Source organism: Atta colombica, unplaced genomic scaffold (assembly GCF_001594045.1).
Source record: "Atta colombica isolate Treedump-2 unplaced genomic scaffold, Acol1.0 scaffold38, whole genome shotgun sequence".
NCBI lineage: Eukaryota > Metazoa > Arthropoda > Insecta > Hymenoptera > Formicidae > Atta > Atta colombica.
The window spans coordinates 1,507,069-1,532,244 of NW_017259490.1; the positions used below are offsets into that span (position 1 = coordinate 1,507,069).

Consider the following 25,176-nt stretch of genomic DNA (forward strand, 5'->3'; position numbering starts at 1 on the left):
CATTCAAATATGAGAATATTACTAAAATCTTTCAATATAATGAGATGATGAAATGTAATAGAGATTTTATAATATTATTTTAGTATAAAAATAATTGAAGATCTTATTAAATAGTGGGCTTCACAACATAACTGAATTTTATTTAATATTGTTCTTAATATTCCTTATTAATCTGTAATAAATTCTTCAGACATGTGTCAAAATATAAGTTTTAGAAGGAAGTTTTAGGTGTGACTACAAATAAATGTATTTTTTTCCATAATTAATTTAGAATTATTTTATATTGTATAAAATGTGATCTACTGTTACCATAAGATCAATTCAATTATTGTACCACTTTCATAGGAAATTAATTTGCGATAAATATGAAAGATTTCCATTTTACTGTTTCACAAAACTTGCTCATTTCTATTAACTTATCAAAGAATATATTTGATCGAAGTAAATTTCTGGTAAAGAGAAATGTCGATGAAGAAGCTTTTTCTAGAGCCAATTTTCACATATTTTATTGAGTTACCAACAGAAATTGAGACAATTCATTTCTGCATTTATATAATTGCACAAATGATAAAGAATATGTTCTGTCATTTAGAACTCCTTAATTAAAAATTTCAATAATTTTACAAAACAAATTACTTCACCTTTAAACTTTTTGTTATTTTCGAGTAATGACTTTACGTCCTGAAGCTAAATTGTAGAATTTTTAACGATATACAGTGTTATTATATTATTACTGCGCAGTTTTTTTTATCATATATTGTATCTATCCAACGACAATGTAATAAATTTTTATGCATTCGGGAGGTGCTATCAGCGTTATTGCGTTCTGTTCTTGTTCTGTCTGTAATGAACGATAAAGACGACAATGGCACGCTGATAGCACGCTCCTCGAATACAACGTAAATGGAAAATGGTAATAATTATGCATTCAGTTCCAATATCACGTTTTCCTTGGTTGGTAAAATATTTCAAGTTCACCGATTACTAAGAAAATATTATGTAACCTACACGAAAAAAATTACTTCTTTAAAGATTGTTATATGTACAGTAAAAATAGTTATATTTTGCAGTAAAAAAATAACATATGTGACACACATTTCTATCATGTTAAACAACGAGTATAATATAGATTGCTTAACATGTAATAGATATTTTGTACTATTTCGAGAGAATACGTAGTTCCTGAACACATTCCTGCAATTATTTGAAAGAGAATGTATAATGTCGAGAATTTTTATGTTAAAAAATATTTAATACCTGAAAGTGATTTAAGGACTAGAGGAATAAATTGCTCGAATTTTTTGATAATTTTTTATGACGATCTAAATAAATGTACAAAAATAAAATTTGGAATGATATTTATACAATATATAAAGTAAAAAAATATATTTGTTATTGATAAATACTATATAATACGACACACATGCGCGCGCACACATACACGTATGTATATGTAGGATATTCGAGAAAAAGATCCAACATTTATAAGGTAAATAGTATACACTAGTGAATAACAAATCCTTTAATAGACATAGATCGAAAATTTTCCGTTTCTGAGATATAAACAATTTTGTATGTTAGTATCATAACTATCTATTTTGTAAATGTTGAACTCTGTTTTCCGGACACACTGTATATATATTCCGTTTCTTTTTCGAGGTCATCGTTTTGCAACAATATCTTACCGATCCGATGATGACTAGAAATCTTCAAAAGGTTCGTCGCTATAAAATGAATCACGGACAATCATTTTATTTTGAGAATTGAATTTTTAGTATAAAAAGATAATTTAGTATAAAAAGATAAAAATATTGAATTCTTTAATTCGTTAATAAAACCTGCAATAAATTTTATTTGCTCTATTTTACAAAAATTTTATCATAGTTAAAATTCACCATGAACTACATGAAAGCTGAGATATTGCAAAATGATAATCTCGAAAAAAAAATTTATATAAATAACTTTTTTATTTTTATAAATAACTTTTATATAAATTCTGTTTATTATATATATAATTATTTGTCAATAAAATAATTTTTGGTTTTTATGTGTTAATTGTATAAATATCGTTCAAAACTTGATCTATTTAATTTGTCATAAAAAATTGTCAAAGATTTTGAGTAATCTAACTTTCCTGTCTCTTTAAATTTAATAAATCAAGAAAGCACTTTGATATTTTATTTTAAAAGCTCTCGGTTTCTTCCTTTCTAGTTTCGCAGGATACAGGCGATTTAAATCGATAATTCGAGACGACTTCGTACTACGGATGTAAATGTCAATGAAAGTTACGACGTAATTGCCCGTGTGGTTTAATCACGTTTTGAAATTGCTGCGTTTTGAAACCGTTTCGCATTTTCTATCAAGTTGCACTCGAATGTTCTCCTACCGTAAATGTCATTTCTGTTAAACGAGTTTACGGAAAGGCATTATCGTCATTGAACGCCACGCAAGCAGGTTAATAGGTGGTTTATCATAATCTACGGATAATAACGGAAGCGTCGTACGGAATCGAGAAGACCCACGGGAGATCCGAATGACTATAAAATTATCAAAGAAATCCAGGAATGGCGATAAATCTTGCGGAGTTCCAGACAACGCGCGATATAATCGATAAGTAAGACATTTTCTCTTAAACTTAATTCCAATTCATCATATTTACGTTCTCGATAACGATAGATCCTATATCCCAATAAGACGAAACGCAGAGAATGTTCAAGCTGAACGACAGATCGAGGAGGACGAGTATGATCCCTTTGCCAATCGTCCACCTGGACGACCTCTGACCTCGTACGTTTTGTATCTTTCCCTTGATTGCCATCAATTAAGAACTTTCTCAAGACATATCTCAGTCGATATCAACTAAAAATAACATACCATTATTTATAATTTTATATTCAACAACAATTGTATGACTATGATTAGTATCACAGGGAAAGAACGATAAAATTTAATTAGATACAATCTGAAAATAATTTTGTTGGACTATCAAAATAAATACGTAAAAATTTCAAGTGTGATGAATAATATTACAAATAATTTTATATTCTAACGATTTGAAACATCCTACATCAAGTTTTTCCAAACTTTTGTGAATCACAATCCACTTTTTAAAATAGCAAATCCTGTGATCTACCTAGCTATAGTGGATATAGAAAAATGGAAAGAGGGGAATTTATTTATTTATACTTAATTTTAGCTCTCTTTTTTTATTTTTTTATTAAATACACTTTTGTTGATATATTTTTTAGATGTATGAAAAGTACACTTGTTTCCTATCTCTATTAATAATAGTCTTAATATTGACATTGATACAAGTCATTTTCAATCGCAAGGAAATTGATAAATATAACTTATTTTGCAATTTATTTTTAATTCCTACCATGAAAAAAACCAATTTCATACATATATGAAGTCACGAAAGGACAGTAACATCTTAATATAATAAAATGTAATTTAAAATTTTAAAATTTTTCGCGACCCACCAAAAATTTATTTGCAACATACTAATGAATCGCAACTTTGGTCCCTGTCCTACATAATTATTTTGATAGTTCAACAAAATTATTTTTTTATTTATATATTTAGTTTAATTTTTAGATACCTACTTTAACAAAATTCATTCTTTTTGTGCATGTATTTATTGAGTGCAAAATTGTAATGTTGATGTTACTTTTAATGGACGTTGATTGGGGTATTTTGTACGTTAAACTAAACTAATAATTCGTGATGAATTAAATCTGTTAAAAAAGTTAAAAAACTCTTATTACAATTTAAAGCGTTGAAATTGTTATTAATTATATTTTTTCTGCATGTGTTGTTACACTGCATGAGTTGTGCGCAATTTAGTATATATAAAATGGATTTATCTCAAAATTATAATAAATTATAATAAAACATAATTTATAATATAACATAGGCCTGTGAAGTTTAGATGTTTGAGAAATAAGAATGATTTCCTACGTAATTTTGTACACTGGTCTACATTTTAAAATCTAATGGAATCAAATGAAAGCGCTCAGTGAGTGCTTGTCATTATGAAAGCACCCAAGGTTTATGTCGCATAAAAGTTCAATGAACCATTGCATAGCAATTGCGCCACGCCTAATTTGACCAGACCAATTTGTGAAAATTTTTACCAGGAAAAATATAAATTTGGGTAAAAATAGGTAAAAATATAATTTTTTAAATAATTTGTATCTTTTTTGGAATTCAAAGTAAGCAATTTCTAGATATTTTAACCTTAAATATTTTAAAAACTTTCAATTGCTAGGCCATTCCAATTCCGCAGTTAAATTCAAATTCAATGTACAAAATTACATGGAAAAAACTCCTATTGTACTTCTTAAATATCTTTTAACACCCTCAATTTCGTAGGTCTGTGTAATTTTTTGATAAATGTGTAAGCTGATAAGAGGTATCAGCTAATTCTATATTATAACAATTAAGCTGTTCTTAGACACACACGCTCTTAAATCTTCTTATATCATTCAAACAATGACTTAACATCATATGACGGCCTATATACATTTCCTGTTCATGGACATAGTGATTATTCAGTTATTTCAAGACAAGAATTGATGTTTATAAACTTTTGAAAATTTATAAATAAAATATTAAAAGTCTAAAGTTGCACTCGTGACAACATTACTGCAAAAAATTATGGAAGTAATATATATAGTATATAATTATTATTAAAAAATTTTCGAAACATTCGTTGCCATATCGTTCTCCTTCTTATTGCCAAAACTTTTCATTAAGTTAAAAAAAAGTTATAAAATTTCAAGATAACTGATACTCAATTTCTTCTTTCAGATAAGTTGTAGAGTACAATGGAGATATCTCCTGGATAACTTTATCCAAAAGATATCTCCATTGTACTCTAGGAGATATCTCTTGGATCTGAAGAAATTGGGCATAATACATTAAAACTATAGAACTTATAGTGAAGTTCTATAATAAAAATACATATTAAGTCCCAGATACAATGCGAAGAAATAGAGATAGAAATAACACGATTTCAACATATCAGAAATCAGATATACTGGAATATACAGTTTCTGATCTTCTTGAAGTTGTGTTATTTCTATTGCTATCGCTATACCTTCGCATTGTGTTTAGGGTTTTATATCATCATCATCATCAATTATATCATAATATTATATCAAATATTTGCCATATACAATAAATTACATAATATTGTGTTTATCGCAAAAAATTAATAAAGATTAACGAGATTAAATATTATCTTATTTATTACGATTTCAATTATGTACAAAGATATTGATAAACAAACATATTGGAAGGACACACTTACATTATTTGTGATAAAATTTTTGCAGAGATTTTGCCGTATTCATGCACCTGCTGAAGTGCGCGATCGGTACCGGTATACTCTTCTTACCGCACGCCTTCAGAAGGACCGGCTATATGATGTCTATCGTCTGCGGCATCGTCATTGGCACACTGTGCATTCACATGGCCGTCCTTATCGTACGTGAGAACGTGGAAAGCGATGATTTTTTTCATCTTGAATGTTATCGTTATAGTATTTCAAAAACAATTAACGAGAAACGCTAAAGAGAGAGGCAGATCCTCTTGTTTACGATACTTGCCCTTATGTAGTATCGCGATAACCCAATTGTTTGCGAATTGGCGCCGCTGATGAGATAAGCTATTAAATATAGAGAAAAAGAAAAGGTTCCGTCGCGCGAAATGCATCTGAATGCAGGCAAAGTTTCTTTTTCTCTCTTTCTCTGTCTCCTTTCTGGTGTGCAGGTGCAGTGCTCCCAGATGTTATGCAGACGTAATCGCGTGCCCATGCTGGGTTTCGCCGAAACGGCGCAGTTCTCCTTCCAATCAGGTCCGGAGAGGATTCGAAAGTACGCCAGGCTATTCAGTGTAGTTACCAACGTGCTCATTTGCTTCGTGCACTTTCAGGCCGCAGTGATATACATCTTATACGTGGCCACATCGTTCCAACAGGTATGACACAACGTCTTATGCCGGAAGTCGAACGATAAAGCGGCATCGTGACGTTCGTTTGGCGAGTCTTACGTATAAAAATCCTTTTACGTAGGATACAATCCGGAACAACAACCCGACCTTAATTTTAACGATCAATTCGTTTGACGAAACCGCAGTCTCGACTCTTTTTCTTATGGAAAGTCCTTCGCATCTCGGCTTGTATCCGGAAATTATAACTTCATGTTTTAATTAAGGAAATATCGATCGCAAAGATTTGAAGGATTTTATTAAAACTTGACTCACATTCCATCTTATTTGCGTCTCATATTTTTTTTATTGTTGTAAAAGTAGCAGATATTAAAACAAACAGGAAGATAAGGTAAAATTGCGGGAAATCGATATCTATAACAAACTGCGATTATTTTTATTTTTTACGATAAAGCTCTCGGTTTGATATAATCTTCAATATCTCTTTATTTAGAAACAACAAATTAGAGTTAGATAATTCATGCTGGCGACATTTTCAGGTGATAGAATTTTTCGCGAATATTCAGATGAACTCGCGTGTTTATATCATCATCTTCTTTCCCTTTACCTGCATCTTGGGCTTCGTGCCGAACCTGAAATATCTAGCACCGTTCTCCATTATCGGCACTTTCTTCCTGTTCCTTGGAGTTTGCACCGCGTTCTATTATTTCCTGGACGATATTCCCGATCCTCGTAGACTCGACGTTGTGACGGAAGTCCTACCTGTGCCCATGTATTGCGCCATTTTCCTGTTTGCTTTGCACAATATGACCCTGTATCTACCGCTGGAGAACACGATGAGGCATCCTACTCATATGTCACGTATAATTATTGCCAGTACCTTGCTGAACATTGTTATATACCTAACTTTCGGCTTCCTGGGCTACAACAAGTACCCAGAAGCTTACGACACCGTTATCAAGAACTTACCAATGGAGGAGACGTAAGTGGATTTTTTTTCTGTCTTGCAAAACACTCGTACCATCCAGTCCAGATTTAATTAATACTTTAACGTTGAATATATATATATATATATTGACATGTTTCTCCTTTTCTTTCCCTTTCTCTTTCGACTAATTATATTTAGTGGAAAAACTGCTAGCTTTACAGATCATTTGCAAACAAAATATTTGAAGAAATTATGTCAGTTTTTGTGCAAATAAAATTTATTATTTGCCAGGAATTGTAAACAAATCGTTACCAAAAGCTCATTCCTTTTCTCTTTCCACCAATTATAATTAATTAGATTTGGAGGAGAAACTGCTAGCTTTATAGGCCATTCACAAATGAAATATTTGAAGAAATTACATCAGCTTTTTGTGCAAATAAAAATTTGTTATTTGCCAGGAATTGCAAACAAATCGTTATCAAAGGCAATTAAACTGTGCATTAACGTGCGACAAATGGTAAATATGTCGGCTGTCTGTTTTAAATGGCAGCTGTATAATTGACATCGCGTGGTCGGTGATCACAGAACAGGATGTGCTTAACATTTACGTGAATGTATGATTCTTTACGTATTCAGTATTTATGATTTACTTTGTATATACTGTATTTCTCGTAAGAATTACAAGGCAACGAGACCTTCGAATAACTTAAACTTAACAAAAGCGAAACGAGTTAGCAGACCGTAAAAAAGAAATACGCAATGTACAATTGTGAGGGTCAGTTTGATACGTAAACACGAAGGACTCAGGTCTGACTCGGATTTAAAATTAGTTTGAAGTCAACTTCAGTTGAAATATCACAGAATACAGTTTTTTTGCGTGAATTATTAAATCGCTTATCTATAATTACATAACGTTCTATATAACTATTGACACGTATTCGGTGACGTAGCTTATCTTATAATTTGTTATGAAATTTTTTTCTTTACGATTGAATTTTACAGATCGATGATTATATGTAGATTAATAATTGTAATGTATACATATACATTCCTATAATACTGCTGTAGTATTTTAAAATTCAAATAATAATGATACAACGTTTCCTGATAGATAATAACCGTTTTTTTATCATCATTATAAACGTATAACATTATACTTCTATCTTTTGAGCATGAATTAGATTTCTTTATATAATAATAGATTTCTTTATATAATCGCGTATAAGAGAGAGAAATGTTATTATTGTATTAAAAAATTTATTTTCCTACTGAAAAAAATCAGAAAATTCTGATTATATCAATAAAAATCAAATTCCGTTATCTCGACTAAAATTTTAGATTTAATCAAAAAATTTTAATCGAGATAACTGAAATTCTGATTGATATAATCAGAATTTTCTGGTTTGTCCATTTTCAACCAAACATTTTTTTCAGTGCATAATAAATCTTACAATAGATTTGTATTAATTTCAAAATTGCAATTCATGGCTTCATTCATTTTATCGTTCGTTACTCTTTGCAGCCTGTCCCAAGTAGTCAAGATAGCTATTTCCTTGTCAGTCCTGTTTACTTTCGGTTTGACATACTACGTGCCAATCAATGTGCTATGGCCTATGATCTACTCGAGAATCGCTACTAAGAGTTCACTGCAACATCGATTTTATGAAAGCTTGCTTCGATTAGGCGGTGTAATCCTCACCAGTAAGCGTACCACGATTATAAGCATTTAATGTTACGAATGTCGATTGTAATTAGTAGGAATAACTCGTCCTTGTCCTTCTTTCTCCCGTAGCGCTGGTGGCCATCGCCGTGCCCCAAATGGTACCTTTGTTGGGCCTGTTCTCCGCCTTGGGCATGTCAACGATCATGCTGCTGATACCCATACTAATCGAGACATCGACTAAGTGGGCGGAAGCCACGAGGACGATGTTCGCAAAGAACATTGCTATTTTCATCGTGTGGCTAATGATCTTGGTGCGACTTTTCTCAGAAATGCGCAAAAAAAAAACAATTTTGCAGAAGTATCTAAAAATCTAACCAGATACGAATCTAAAAATAATTTTGTTCGACTTATTAAAATAATTATTCACAGTATAAGACTATCAACATGATGAATAATGCTGAAAAAATTCAATATTTTAACAACCATATTACATAATTATTTTAATGATAATAAAAACAAAATCATTAGATTTATATCTAGCTAAATCTTTAGATACCTTATCACAATCATCGTTTCCGTATAGATATATGAAAATTTATTGCAAGTTTGGATTTTGTAAAAAAAATTAGTCTTGCTTCGAATTTTTTCTAGTTGAAAATTAATTTTTACAAGTTTTAAACTTAAAAAATTTATTTAAATACTTACATAATTTTTTTTATTTTTCCGAATCAAATACTAATTTTAGTTTTAAGATTTAATCAGTCTTTAAGATAGTTAATTAATGTAGATTATCGACTAATAAGGGTATAAGTACATAAACATTATTATTGTTCATCTGAGATAGCAACTTAATTTTAATACGCCGTAATCTTTAAATAAAACAATGCGCGTTTGTATTATTTTACAGATTTTTGGAGCAATAGAGAGCACCTGGTCAATTGTTAGAGAATATAGCGGAAACCAGGAAGAATGTTGATTAATAGTCTGTCAAACTGCTTGAGAGACTCTTAGCGCAAAATTATGTTTCCTAACATAAAACGTAAAGCAGTGATGTCACTTGAGGATGTAGATAATCAGTAAGCAACGAAGGACAGATTCTCTAGAGCAACGAAGCGAAAGAGGATGAGAACGAATAGAATACACGGGAAATCTTTATAACAATATATGTTCTTCGACTGTATTTATTTTCCCGCATTGTGATTTTATGCACAAAGAAATATCTCATGTTTCGCTCATTATGAGATCATTTCAGTTACCGGCATAGCATCGTAAGAATGACGTATCTCGATCAATCTCGTCTTGTGATTTTTATCTAATGTCTGATCAACGTGATTGATATCTGACTGGTATCAAGGACCCTTCATTTCCGTAAAGAGTGGAATGTGGCACTTGCGACATTTCGAGGGGGCACCTTCAATTTCCCTTGGCCGGCGTTTACGTAACGCGCGGCACTGCAGAGTTGCGCCGTTCGCGATGTGGAACAAGAGCGACAACCTACAATGAGAAACTACACCGGCGGCGCAGAAGCGGTCCAGAGAAGGGAGACCTGCCGGGGATCTTTTTGCAAGACAACGGAGAGAGACGGTGAGTGCGCGCGACCTGCGAACGAAGAGAGACGAGGATAAGGTGAAAGGGAACGCGCGTGATGTGGAGGCGCGAATCGAGCTGATCGCACAGCCGAATAACGTCCCTATGGGTACAAAACACAGGCAACGGTTACATGATGTAGTATTCTTCAGAAATCGGAGGTGTCGACGATATCTGATTCGAGCGGCTCGTCGCGTCTTCGACTTTATATCCGTGCCATTGATCAATTAATTACGCAGTCATCAGCACTTGAACGAGAATAAACGCGCAATGGGATAGAGAAGCGGAAGCGATATCGCAAGGATTAGGTAGAGGGAAAGACGTGAAAGCGGAAAGCAATTCGATGTTTATACGCTCGATAAATAGCGCTTCGATCAATAATTTTGGATGTCATTATCAATTCTGATTTTCTTATTTATTCAAAAAAATCGCAAACATTGAGGTATCTCAGAAAGAATTTAAATGATTAATCAGAAAGAATTATTTTGTAAATCATATAAATATATATTTTCAAATTATTATAATTATACATTTTATAATTATACATTTTGTACGTGTCAAATTCTATATGTTCGATTTTATCTTCAACTTCACAATATAAATTCAAATATTTTCAACTTTGTAACTCCTAATCAGGTGATTTTTTTTTATTGCCATCGGGATTCATACTTGATAAATGATTCCATTAATAAAAAAAATAAAGAAGTTAAACTGTTATTCGCCCTCTCTTCTTTGTACTATGATTGTACATGATTTTGCTGATATATATAATAAAATTTAATTACATACAGATCTGCAAATATTTTTGTTAAATTATCCAAATAATTAAGTACGATAGATAAGTAAGCTTAGATTCATTGTTAGAATGTCAAAAGTTTTTACTGCATTGTTCATCATGCTTGAGTTTTCAATATAATTATTTTGATAGTCTAGCCAAATTATCTTCAAACATATATCTATACCTAAATTTTTAATTATTTCAGCATTGTAATAATTAATTATAGATATCTACATGTGGAAAAATATTGTATATTTTCCTCACAATTAGCTCTTCACAAGCGTTGTCAAACCCCCACCATTCGGTATATGGAGCAATTTTTTTGCCTATAATATTGGCAAGCAAACGTTGACTTTAATTCCCGCCACACACACTCTCGTGTACACTTCAAAGTAATGTCGAATCGAGTACATTACCTGCTGTCACTATCTACTCCCTCCCTTTCTGATGTACTCGCATGAGCGATGAAGCTCGTGTTCGCGGTAGTCACTCATGTATTGACTGTCTGTACACATATATATACCTGGCTAACGCTAAGAAACTTGCCCAGTCGTGTGCGGTCTGTCACCATTTCACGTTAATTTCGGTTCGTTATTCTTATTACTCTGCCACTTCTCAGAAAAAGCTCAGCATCTTGCAAAATCGACGAGGGTTACTTATTCATTGTTTTATGTTCATCGACCACTCAACGATCTCAGACGGAAAAAAAGTTGTCAATCTCTCGGATGATTACCTTAATAAATCTGTTAATCTGTGAGACTAAACCCTGATTACACGATTGCGGAAATGCCGGCAATAATTTCCAGTGGAATTCAAGGACAACACAGATGAGTTATTAAAAATAATTTATTCTCGAAACTGCGAAATTTTTCATGGTGGAGCTACGCACGAATTCCCATCGACATCAATTAGTGAAATCTATTTATCATCAACTTGCAGTGCAAGCGTGCGATTTCCGAATTATTTTCACATTTCCAAGATTGGCGAGAAATCCATAAAGCATAAGATATAGATAACGCACAGTGCAGGTCACTGTTTAATCGTCGTCATTATCTCTTTGTATATTTGCAGACGGGAGAATTTATTTGATTTGTTGACTACAGGATTGCGCGATTCATTTGGATTTTTCTGATAATCTTGTAAACCTGAACAACTTTAATAATCCGCTGATAAGTCATTATCGCATTATATTATAAATGTAATCTTTAAGAAAGAAAAAAACAATACGAATCCTTCTGTAGTATATCGAGTTCCCGCTCGATCGGAACTCACGTGAGTGCTTCGTGCTCCATGAAAAGGAGGAAAACAGAAAGAGACGGAGAGAAAATAAAGATCTTTAGATAGACGAGAATTGAAACCAAAATACTAAAGTAAAACATTGAGTTAAACAAGAGGATTGATATTTCATCTGAGCGAGTGATAATGTGAATCTGGTATACTTCAACGTTGTCAGAGAAAGAAATAAACGTTCTTCATAAATCAAGCAATAAATTTTCATTCGTCCACGTCTCAATACGCAAGAGTAAGTATGATTTTAACAGCACAAATTACGTACACCGTAAGTACGAGAAAGTACGAGAATTTATAAAAATATAAAACTTTGTTATTTAAATTGTCACCCGAAGATTGTTGACGAAAGTATTAACTTACAAATGACTCATTTACGCAAGGAGTGTGTATCTACAAACAGAGAAACCAAAATACTTCTGCATTCTATAATATGATAACTCTGACATTGAAATATCCGCAACTGATTTTATAAAGTCATGAAACGAAAGTAATTTTTTGAAAACTATCAAAAATATAGTCACAACCATTCTTCCATCGTGGTTACGAAACAAATGTGACGTAGAATATTAACATTATTTGATTATAGTTATGAGTATATTATTAAATAATAGTAAATTAAATATAATAATACATTAAGTAATAATGCATTTTATGTGCTGTCAAATAATATAAAAAGTAGTAGTAAAATAATTGTGCGATATTTAGATGAGTCAATGAGTAACCTAAATTTTGCCTTTAAAAATTAAAGTGATGTAAATTAACGTTATTTATACATTGACTCATGTGTGCTGAAACAAATTGCTGTTTTAAAAAATATTAGTTGATTCATCTAAATGCATTCATGAGCTGTTAAGCAAATATTTGTCAAACAAAAAGTTACAAAATTTTGTTGGCATGGCTCACGTACATCTTTTAACTTTTCTCGATGTAATACATAATTACATAAATTACTTTAAAAACCTTGACTTATTTTTAAATAGCTTTAAATGCTTTTAAATGATTATCCATATCTTGTGCCTATTATTTCACAAGTTTTACAGAAAATAAGAAAAAGGCAAATAATATTATTTTATACTATACATACAAAGTTTATAACAATGTTATTATAATAAATTTAATAAATTAACATATTTTTTAATATAACAATTGCAATATATAATAATATAATACAACATTTTTATAATATAACACAATTTAAATTTAATAGAGATACATCTGGAAATATATTAAATTATATTATAATTGGAATTGTATATGTGTGAAATAAAGTATTGCTCCGCATGAAAGCGGTTAACTTTTATATTTGACGATTCAAGTAGCATAGTAGCGCTTACAAAGCGTTAAAGAAGTGATTATATGCGCTTTTTTAGCGCTTTGTTAACGCTTTATAAGTGCTGTGTGTTACTTGGAAAGATCTCAGAGAGAGAGAGATTCGACCCTGAGATTTATTGCATATATTTTCTCATGAATTGACTTTTTTAAACCATTCGTAATCTATATAAAGCGTAAATATTTTTAAAATTAATTATGTATAAAATTCATAAAAGAGAGTTCTATTTAAGGATATTTAAAAAAGTATGTCAAATGATCGAGCTATCCAACAGCAAGTTTTGCTCGACATTTGCTGCTAATTTGGCATTATATTGTTCTGTGCATATTCTACTCTCGGGTTTTGCCATTTATTTGTTGTTTACTTTTCACTTTATGAGCAGCAAAGTTTTGTTACACTTTTACTGGAATTTTGTGACATTGATTTAATTAATAAATTTTGCATTATATTTGTCATTTCATTTCATTCATCATTTTTTCTGTAAAGGAAAATTGTTACAAACGTAATGTATATCTATTTTATAAATGCATTTGTAAAATTTATAAAAAAATTTTATTAAAATTGGTTTTATAATTTTACAATAAGAATCTTATGTGAATATATAATTTATAATTTTATAATCGATTTTATAATTTATTGTATATTTATATATTTTTACAATACGTAAAACACATTAAATTTTTCCAATTGTTAAATATTTCCAACGTACAATTTAATAATTTTTCTGAAATAATTAAATATTTCTAATTATAGAGTTCTGTTAAAAATCGACTTTAAATTTATTAGAGTCTCTTACTAAAATTCGACATTACAGTAATGTGACACACATAAATCTATTACATATACACATCATGATAAGCTTTTATGAATACTGCTAACATTTACTAAGAAACAGAATAGTTATGTGCAATTAACTTTTTATAAATATTTAAGTAAATGCACATGCGTTTATATTACAATAAGGATAAAGAAGAATGAATTTAATTTTAAACTGAAAGATTTGAGTGATAATAATTTAAGTTGTGTGATTAAAACATTGATTTAAAGTTCGACATGCACTTCTCTATGAAATTTTTTGAAACAAATTGTTCTTTTTTATTAGAATTAAATAGTTTATATAGTTTTGAAACGCAAATCTTTAAAAGAAATATTTTTATGTAACAAAAAATTTTCTTACATAAAAAAATTTTTTATTCGAGTCATTATCAGCGTTATTACTTTTTATTATAAACATTCATGCCTCTGCTGACAACTCAATATTATTTGTATTTGAGAAGATTAGATGGATTCAAAATTATACATTAATATTTATTAATCAGCTAGGAAATGAAAATACAAAGCAATTTCCTCGGTAGCGCCATGATTCTGTTAGTCAAATAGAAATATAAGGTATTCCATTCACAATCGTCTTGAATATGGCGGCTGTTCTTTGATCAAAACGTTGTCCGAAATTGTAAAAAGGAACCTGATTGTTACCAAGTGCATTAACTTTTGGAGCAAGTATTTGATTTGGTTATGCTGATTTAGTCTATCGCCATTATGTGCAACGGAATAGATATTTTATACTCTTATATCATGATCAGCACTATGATGTAAGAATACAAGTTGTAGCATTGCGCATAATTGCGATAGCAGTATTGGAAACAACCCATCAAATTTTGTCCAAAATTCATTCTCCTACTGCATATCCACGAGAATGTTTCATCTTGTATTCTTATATCATGACTTGAGTTCTTCGTGAGCCATATCAGATTTTTTCAAGTGATTATGATGTAACAAAGTATCGTGACAAAATTGCTGTAAAAAATAACTTTTAAACTTTTCAATTTTTTGCTATAAAAAATAAAAATAGTATGTTTTATAATAATAAAATGACTTGCATTACGATTGCCTATTATAAGCGAGTATTTAAAATGATAATTATATTCTTTAAATATTCAATTCTTGAACATAGAATACAATTTTACAATAAATACTTATAGTTCGCAGTAAATTATATAAAAGTTATAACGATTAAAGATGACAAATTGCGGATACCTCTAATAAAATTTTTTCAAAATCGCCAAGAATAATGATAAGAACTGTATCCACTTGAATTAGTCCTTATTAAAGCTTATCTATTAGATTATTATCTATAAGATTATTCTGAGTAGCGATCTGTTTCGCTAAAATTAATTTACTTATTAAAATTGATTAACTTATAAAAAATTATTACTGGCAAATATTTCAACAATAAATTCCTATATCATGTTTCATATGGTGTAGAAATAAATATACTTCTTTGTAAAGAGAAATCTCTTCCATTTCTTTTGATATCGTTATTAATTAGTATTTTAAATATATTATAAAAACAACTAAAATTTTTTTATACGATTTAGTTTTTTTTAAATTGAATTTAATTATACTTTAGTAAATATATATATTATTCTATAGTTTTAAAATATTAATAAAAGTTTTTTAATAAATTTACAGACACAATTAATTATATCTACTTATATATGAATCTTATTTGTTGTAATTATAATATAATAATATTAAATGGTGAAGATTGAAGCTGTTTTAAAATAGTTAATTACGCATTTATATTATATATACGATACTAAAGATCCGATAAGAGTCGAAATATTTGTAGATTACATGTATTAAATTTTGATGAATTTTAATTGTTAATTATCATCCGATTTGCGACTCATAGCCTTGTATTAGCATTTTTTAATTATTTGAGTCTTGGTTTTTATATTATTATAATATTAAATCTTTTATTATAGCGTAATTAATATTTTTTTTCAAGGTTAATTTCCACCTTCGCAAATTGTAATCACAAATTGTCCTTGCGTATCCTCTTGACATTATTCTTTGCTCTTCGTGGAATATTTATGAGACGTTTCAATTGCGCGAGTCCTTCACGACTTTGAATCCCTCATGTATGCGTTGTATATATTCGCTTAAACAATCAAGAATCTTCCGAGGATCTATAGTTATACATTCAGATCCGTTAGTTACTGCTGAATGAGATCATTTTAAGATAGAATCATATAATGCTTGATTTCTTGAATAATAGCGTACAGTCGTAACTCAGAATACGTTCGTTCGCGTAATATAGAGTCATTTTCTTGTCGCTTAATTAAAATTGCGAAAGTAGATTAAGGGCCATCACACACAAAGTTATAAGCTGCATAATCATAATATAAGGCTCTTAGATCAGTGAGAATCTTATCAACATCTTTATGCTAAATGTTTATTGGATCAACGGCCTTATGCTATGTTTATGCAGCTTATGTAACTTTGTACATAATAGCCCTAAAAATATATCCACATAACTTGTATAGATACATAAAAAACGTATGCACAAAGAAAATTATCCAATCGCATTTCTTTTATAAAACGTAAAATATGATTGGATAATTTTCTTTATGTATAAGTTTATGCGTATGGCTATGCAAGTTTGTGTGGATTTACTCTAAGAATTGATCGCTATCGGCTGATTGCAATCTTGAATGCAAGGGGTCTCTTGCGCAACTCTCGAATTTTTACCTTCCATTAATTTCCTACGTGAATCTCGGGTTGTCCGTCGAGTCGTAATCCATGAAGAATTTTCATCATCGGTCGTTGAAACAACATGCTTGATTTTTATTGGCGAATAAAAGGAACTTTTAACTTCGAAGGAAGTTTTAAAAAAATTGGTCAAGGTAAAGCATCGTACGATGTCCATTTGTCAGATGTGTATATACATATTATGCATATTAAAGAATGCATTCTTTCTTTTTTACGTAATTGCAAATCACTTTTTTTTCTGCAACTGATCACTTTTGTCGATAAATCTCTTTTTACCACTACGTTTTTTTATATCCAAATTTCTTTCGTCAATCTCAACTCTCTTTTATTATATGTAATATGTCGATAAATTAAAATATCTCGATAAATTTAAATAATAAATATTATAAAATTGATTATCGACAATAATTGAGCCTTGAACTAAATGTCGCGATTTATCAAAACTTTGAACTAACTTTTCACAGATTTTTATTATTGCCTTATCAAATTTTTGCATATGATTAAAGAGAATTGATATTCGATCTTTTTATTGATTTCTTACTTATTTAGTTATTTTAATTTTAAGTGGCAAATTAAAAATTATATGATATATATATCCGAAATTTCAATTTTTTGTGGCGCGTCAATCTCTTATCAAAAAATAATTTAGAGAAATACGCAAATTTTTGTAATTCAAGTATTTGTTAGTACTAATTCATACAACTATTAGGAGCAAAAAAAAGTAATTAATTTTCACAGTCGATGTTAATCCGAAACGTGACTTGGCTTTTAATTTTCTTTTATCAAAGAATATTAATAATACAGATTACAGCTTTATCTAAACTTTTTTCTGGTACGTTGCGCGGACAAATCGAGTGCAAGGAACTTGGCCGATATAATGTCATTGCGATAATATCATTAATTAAATATATAAAAGAAATTGCTATTACAGCCTGTTTTCCTTTTCAAAGCTACATGGATTATTATTTATTATAAAAAATCGCGATCAATCAATGTTTGTTTAGCAGTTTAGCTGATCATTTCATATTTACAATATGATACGGAGGAAGCCTTCCGTTTTCAAACGGCATACGATAACGCTTATCTCACTCTATGCGTCGGAAAACTTTTTTTATTGTTAATTAGAAATATATTGATTTTTCAACGTATCATTAACGTATTATTAATGAAAATTAAAAGAAAGAAAAGAAAATTAAAAGCAGCTGATAGAAATGAAATTTGAACTTAATAAATTAATTTATTTAATTAACAAATTAATATATAATGTAATCATTTATTTTTGGATTATGTTATAATTTAATTATTATTGACAAAATATTTATAAAAGTGAATTGTAGTATATATTTAAGAATATTTTCTGTATCTTTCTCTCTCTCCTGTGTACCTTCTTTTTTCTCTCTAAATCTCATATGATATATTATTATTTTCATAGGATCGCCATGGGTCGAGCGGAGAAAGAATTGTCGGACAATCCCATGACAGAATTCAGTAGCAGGTATTTCCACCATTATTAATACTCGATGCTATATTGTTTGCATAAACCAAATGATAAAATATAAAAATATTGATTAAAATGTAATTCACTAATCGATGAATTACAAAAGATCTTACTGATATTTATATTATCAAATTCTATAGAATACAAATAATGCTGTTTGATAAAAAATGACTTTTTTCGAACATCAGAACAATTATTTGTTAAATGTTGAATATAAATATACATTTTCTAAATTACTCCGTCACAATTTTGAGAAATTTGCAATTCAATTTGCAAAAAATGCTATTTTTACATATTTTGTAAATCATCAATAATTAATTTATTTTTTCGCAATAGATCCCACATTTAACCATGAATATCTCATTATATGTAGTCGACATAAAAAGAACTGTCTTGAAGGCTAAGAGACCTAACAATATGTTTAATTTTGATTAATCCCACATTTAACTATGAATATCTTATTATATGTAATCGACACTAAAAACCTGTCTTGAGGGCTAAGAGACCTAACAATATCTTTAATTTTGATTGCAATAAAACTTCTGTAGCATGTCACATATTATAGTTATAATATGACAAAATGTAAATAATACTTTTTGCAACTTTAAGTTGCAAAAAATAAATTTCTCAAAATGGTAACATGATGGAACATTTTGGAAGTCAGATTCGTATTCATCAACCAAAAATCTATGGAAATAATTGATTTTGTTTTGGTATTTCTTTTTTTATTGAACAATATAATTAAAGACGTGCATGATCGACAAAAGCTTTCTTAATGATCAGAGTCATTCAACGATAAACGTCAATCGCATATAGATAACGCGGCTTCTGTATATGCAGTGTCTGCAAAACTAATCATTGGATCAAGATTAATCATCATGGAATGTGATTGTATCGTGTTTCATACAGAGATAGGAAGTGCATTGCATAAACTTGATGTTTTTCCTTATAACTTTTAATCGAAATTGATTTAGTTCTTGTTAACGTTATTATCACTTGATAGATCAACGTTATTATCACATGACAAACGGTACTACAAAAATTTTTGCTTAAGAATCTTATAATTCTAAAAGTGTTCTGTCCAAAATTATGTACATACAAATATAATACAATATCTAGAGTGCATTTCAGTTAAGATTTATATATATATATTGTGATATATTGTGATATATACAGAATTTACAGTAAACAACATGACTTACTTTTCAATGAAACAAGAATTATTTTTATATCGTAAATTTTCAATATCATTGTATAAATAATACATATATTTTATCAGACTTTATTTACATTTTAATTTTCTCTCTATGTGCAAACTCTCTACAGAAGTGCTAACACTCCAGACTTAATTTAATTAAATTTTGTAACCTGTACAAATAATGTATCCACTGATGATGCCCAAACGTTTGTTATTTATCGATTAATAAATCACTGATAATTTTGTTGCGCTCCAATTACTGCGCTTAATTCTCATTGCCAGCGTACATTTCCTTATTTATTGTTAATATTAGAATCTTATTTTGTCATTTCTTACGCTTAAATTTTGTAACTTTTTTTATCTTCTTAAAAATCAATATCAAATTTCACAAATATTTACACAGCTAAAGTTTTTTCTTTACATTTTGCATGAAAATGCATGGGGTGTAATATTAGATACATTCCTGTTACATCCATGATTAAACATTAAATCATTTGTACATAGAGAGAAATATAATGCAGTAGAAGTTATTGAAAACATTAATTCTTAATATATTAATGATTAATATTATTTAAAATAATATTAATCATTAAACAAAATATAAATATATAAAAAAATCAGGAAAAAAATAGCATCCCTTTCATTCATGAATATATTATTTTTAATGTCTCCTTAATTCCATGTGCATATGTTATTGCATTCTTTTGTTATCTCGTTGTAATAAAATTTAATGCTTTGTATGTATAATAGTTTATTTTTTTCATTTTAGCACGAAAATAGCTCCGAATATCGGCGAGTATAACGAAAAGGATGAACTATATGATCCATTCGAGCATCGTGATAAACAACATGCAACCTCGTAAGTTTCGTTAAAATTCTAGAATTTTTGTCGGCCCTTAAGTTGACATGTATTTTTCACATTCTGTCAAAAAAATATTGGGTATTGCAGCATCCTGTCTTTAATAACGTATCGCCGCGTGATAGTAAAGTGACACATTTCATAATTAGAAATTTTTTAGCATTTTGTAAATTCTGAATTGGAATAATGTTTTAATTAAGATAGTGCGTAACTTCATTTTCTTTCCTATAGCTTCAATTTAAAAGAAACTGTGGGAGTTTTCAAAATTTGAATACTCTGGATTTCTAATGCTAATTTTTTACTTCTATTAACTTTTTTTATCAACGCAACGATACGCATAAACATAATGTATGTATAACTAATAATAGGTACATACATTTTCTAGCAAAGAAACAAAGTATCGATATCATAACTTGTTTTGCCGTGCGTTTCAGAGATTTGGGCTCCTTGGCACATCTCTTGAAATCTTCTCTAGGGACGGGAATCCTGGCCATGCCACACGCGATAAAAAACGGCGGGCTAGTATTTGGTGGCATCGGTACAATTATAATCGGTTTTATTTGCGCCCATTGCGTGCATATACTGGTGCGTACGTCTCATATACTCTGCCGACGTACTAAGACGCCGCAAATGACGTACGCCGAAACGGCATACGCGGCCTTTCTTTGTGGACCGAAACCGCTCAGGCGTTGGGCCAACATCAGCAAGATATTCGTGAATACGGCGCTGTGCGCGACATATGTGGGCGGCTCGTGTGTTTATGTCGTGTTTGTTTCTAGATCTCTTCAGCAGGTATGCATCTTACATAATTCATGACAGTAAGATCGTTTATGTATGTTAAGGAATACTTGGCACGACTAGCGGAACTCATTAATACATTTTTGCCTCATTCTGTTACAACTAGTTCCGAAGTTTAGCACATTTATAATTTTAAATAACTTAATGTGAGTCTAATGAGTACAATATTGTTTTACATAATGATTATATCACTTATTTATCATGTTGATCCTTTTTTATCATCTGCCATAAATATTAGCCATACGTTAGCGAAATTGTTTACAAGTTATGTTAACGAGTTAATTAGATCGTCGTTTTATAAGGGAGAGAACTGACATTCAAACTAAAGCTCAAAGAAACTTTATAAGTACATCCCTTATAGAAATCTAATTAATTATTTATTTATTTCAAGTAAATAGTATTAAAAGCACTGTTTAGTATTTTTAATACTTTAAAAAATAAATAATTATTTATTTGTTCTTTTTCAGTAATAAATTGGTTAGTATTTCTGTAAGTGATATAAATACAAAGTACACAAAGATTTGATAAACTGACTGATGCTTCGCAATTTTTGTGATTTCACGATATCGAATAAATATTTGTTCATACATGATGATTATTGCATTCTTTAATCAGCAGATAACTTAATTCAATTAGTGAATAACAAAAAATTATATTGATAATGTAATAATAATAATTGATAATTATTGTAGCTTGTTAGATATCTTAAATTACAGTTTCTGTTCTTATCATATATAATAATTCTTATCATTTATAATACTATGAAGTTTTTTGTTATTTGTACATAATTATTGATCGCATATACATTTAAAAATTATTATCTATTTTATATGTACATTAATTGATTGACACACTCTGTGATTTATATGATTGTTATTCTTTAAATGACTTAAATTATAAATTATAAATTATAAATTACTTAAATTATAACTCAAGTTATATATATTAAAATATAATCGAATTTAATTGGAATCTAAATAATAGAAATAGAGATATGATTCTTACACAAATTTGGATATGGAATTTCAAAAAATAAAAAGTATTAAATGTTTAATTATTTAAACAATACGATATAGAAAAGCGTCAAATTTTGTCAAGGCAATGCATTTTGAAGGAATGATTCTACTTGTTCTCTTCTTGCATGTGACCGAGTGCTTTCTTGTGCGTTCTCCTTACATACATCGCCGTCTCTAAAAGATTTTTTAAAGCTCTTAAAGATTTAAATGAAAATCTAGGTATAACTGTATATTACCTATATAATTTTAACAAATTGAAGACTTCACTTGCGCGAGAAAATATAAATATAAAAAGACATCGCCCTTCCAAAAGTTACGAAGACCAAACCTATCTTCCATGTCACAACTGTGCGTCTCGTTTTCTTTTCAGATCGTGAATTATAATACCGACAAGAACTTAGATATTGAATTATTCATTTACTCATTGATTCCGGCATTGGTGCTGCTCGGTCAGGTACGCGATTTAAAATATATGGTGCCATTCTCAGCACTGGCGAACATCTTCATGATAACCGGCTTTTCGATCACGCTCTACTACATCTTCAGCAACAGTAACCTGCATTCGTTCAGCAACAACAAGCTGTTCGCCTCGGTGGAGCAGCTACCCCGTTTCTTCGCGACTGTGATATTCGCCATCGAAGGTATCGGCGTTGTAAGTTCCCATTATCAATTACCATAGTGTTATTAAGCGCGAATTAAATCGTGGTACCTTGGCCTTTCTTTATAAGGTCGGAAATCCAGAAGGGGACATTAAACGCGAGTAACTGGTCGTCGCAGGAGTAGGTGGTTTTTTATTTGATCGAAAAGATAACAGCTGAGAATAGAACTAATTCGATGCAGGAAGGCAACTGTTACTTTTGTAAGCGAATGATTTAAAAAATAATCGCACGGTCTCTCTTGCGTCTTTCGCATTCTCGAGCGCTTCCAGGTACCATTGTAATCGCAGGTGATGCCCGTGGCGAACAACATGAAATATCCACATCATTTCCTCGGATGTCCTAGTGTACTTAACATCACGATGACGATAGTCGTGAGTCTATATGCTATGATGGGAGTGTTCGGTTTCCTCGCCTTCGGCGAAGATGTACAACCCAGCATCACGTTGAGTCTGCCAACGAATGAAATGTGAGTAGATATCTCTTTTTGTTAAATATTTAATGTCATTTTGATACATGCGTTTTAAACTGATGAGTGGTAATGTTTTAGTCCAGCCCAAGTGGTAAAGGGCCTCATTGCTTTAGCTGTTCTCTTTACTTACGGTCTGCAGCTCTTCGTGCCCCTCGAGATCATGTGGAATTCCATAAAGCACTTGTTTAACCATAAGTTCCTGGCCTTGGGCGAAACGGTGATGAGAATATGCATTGTTATGCTATCAGGTAAAATGTTAAATTATTCGTACAAGAAGCTGCTGCTGTAGTTAAATCTGAACAGCTTAATTATAAATAAAAACAAATTCAATCTAGGTTATAAACAAATGATTAAAATGTAAATCAAATGAAAAAATGCGATACATACAATTTTAATATAATTTTAAGAATATGGATTTAAAATATTTCGGTTATACGAAGCGAGTGTTGTTAAACGCGAAAAACCGGTCGTCGCAGACGTAATAATTTTTTACCTGATTGGAAACAGAGAATAGAAATAGTTTCGACACAGGAAAGCAACTGTTAAGCAACTTGTATAAGCAGATGATTCACAAATTTACAAATCGTCACTCGTGTCTTTTTTTGTATCCATAAATGGATCTCTAAAGAAAGGACATATGATTTTTGAAAAGACTTAGAAGTAATTATATATTTTTCCAGATTATATATTATTCATTTGATAGAATTTCCTTTCTTATGCCATAAATTTTCCCTCTCTTTTCTTTTCTTTTTTATTAGAATCTTAACTCTTTGAGAGACGTAAATTATAGCACATTTCAAACTGAAATGTGATATAACTAATATCGTGGACAAATATTTTTCACATGTTGAGTGGTTTTATTTATAATCTGTCCTTATTTTAAGACTGCCTTAGTAATATCTTAAGCTTATTCTCTGCTTATATCTCTGACTGGTTCATGATATCTTAAGATTGTACTTAAGATGGTCCTAAATATAAGCTCCAAGTATGAATACCACTCTTTATGTACCGAGAGATTTATATTACGTGAGATCAGAGAGACTAATCTATCAGGATTGCAAGTCTAGCAAAATGGTTAGATAGTTATCAGATATACTTAAAGAGACGGCGTGTTTTTCAATAGGCTAAAAGTTAACATCGCTTTCCCGTAACCTTTTCCTGTTGCGTTTTTGCCGCGACATTCTATGATTGCGAGATGGAGAAACTGTGATGAATCACACATTCTCGACAGAGAGGAGGTCGAGTCGCAGACTCAATCGGTAGGCCGATTGAATGATCGGTGTCACCCACTTACTCCCCGTGCGTATACGCGTGACGTGCCTTTTTATTACCAAGTGTACCGAGAAAGAAGGGAATCGTCTGCTTTATTCGGCTCGGATCAGTTCTTTCGTTCGGTGCAATAGATTTGGCCCACTTTAGGCCGTGTGTACGTCAATTTCTCATTGTTACGATAGATTTTTTCGCTTATACAAGTTTCCCTCTAAATACTAACTAAACTTTCTAAACAGTATGTAATAGTACAGCAATATTATAATTTGTCGTTCAACAATAAATGTAATGTGATATACGTATTATATATATATATATATATATATA

General features: G+C 30.3%; 2 protein-coding genes across 2 annotated transcripts in view; both read left to right on the forward strand.

The window, feature by feature from the left end:
- LOC108691003 overlaps positions 1–10,560 on the forward strand; it is an 81,066-nt gene extending 70,506 nt beyond the window's left edge. The window contains exons 6-11 of the mRNA XM_018198599.1: positions 5,340–5,490; positions 5,776–5,982; positions 6,492–6,934; positions 8,403–8,581; positions 8,673–8,854; positions 9,451–10,560. Coding sequence (XP_018054088.1) covers positions 5,340–5,490; positions 5,776–5,982; positions 6,492–6,934; positions 8,403–8,581; positions 8,673–8,854; positions 9,451–9,519 — 1,231 coding nt within the window. The 3' untranslated portion in view covers positions 9,520–10,560. The remainder of the gene's footprint in view (positions 1–5,339; positions 5,491–5,775; positions 5,983–6,491; positions 6,935–8,402; positions 8,582–8,672; positions 8,855–9,450) is intronic.
- A 579-nt stretch (positions 10,561–11,139) lies between these two features.
- The window catches only part of LOC108691002 (proton-coupled amino acid transporter-like protein pathetic), a 14,960-nt gene continuing 923 nt past the window's right edge, over positions 11,140–25,176 (forward strand). The window contains exons 1-8 of the mRNA XM_018198598.1: positions 11,140–11,494; positions 11,607–12,430; positions 18,516–18,578; positions 20,549–20,638; positions 21,073–21,430; positions 22,823–23,104; positions 23,399–23,577; positions 23,659–23,828. Coding sequence (XP_018054087.1) covers positions 18,523–18,578; positions 20,549–20,638; positions 21,073–21,430; positions 22,823–23,104; positions 23,399–23,577; positions 23,659–23,828 — 1,135 coding nt within the window. The 5' untranslated portion in view covers positions 11,140–11,494; positions 11,607–12,430; positions 18,516–18,522. The remainder of the gene's footprint in view (positions 11,495–11,606; positions 12,431–18,515; positions 18,579–20,548; positions 20,639–21,072; positions 21,431–22,822; positions 23,105–23,398; positions 23,578–23,658; positions 23,829–25,176) is intronic.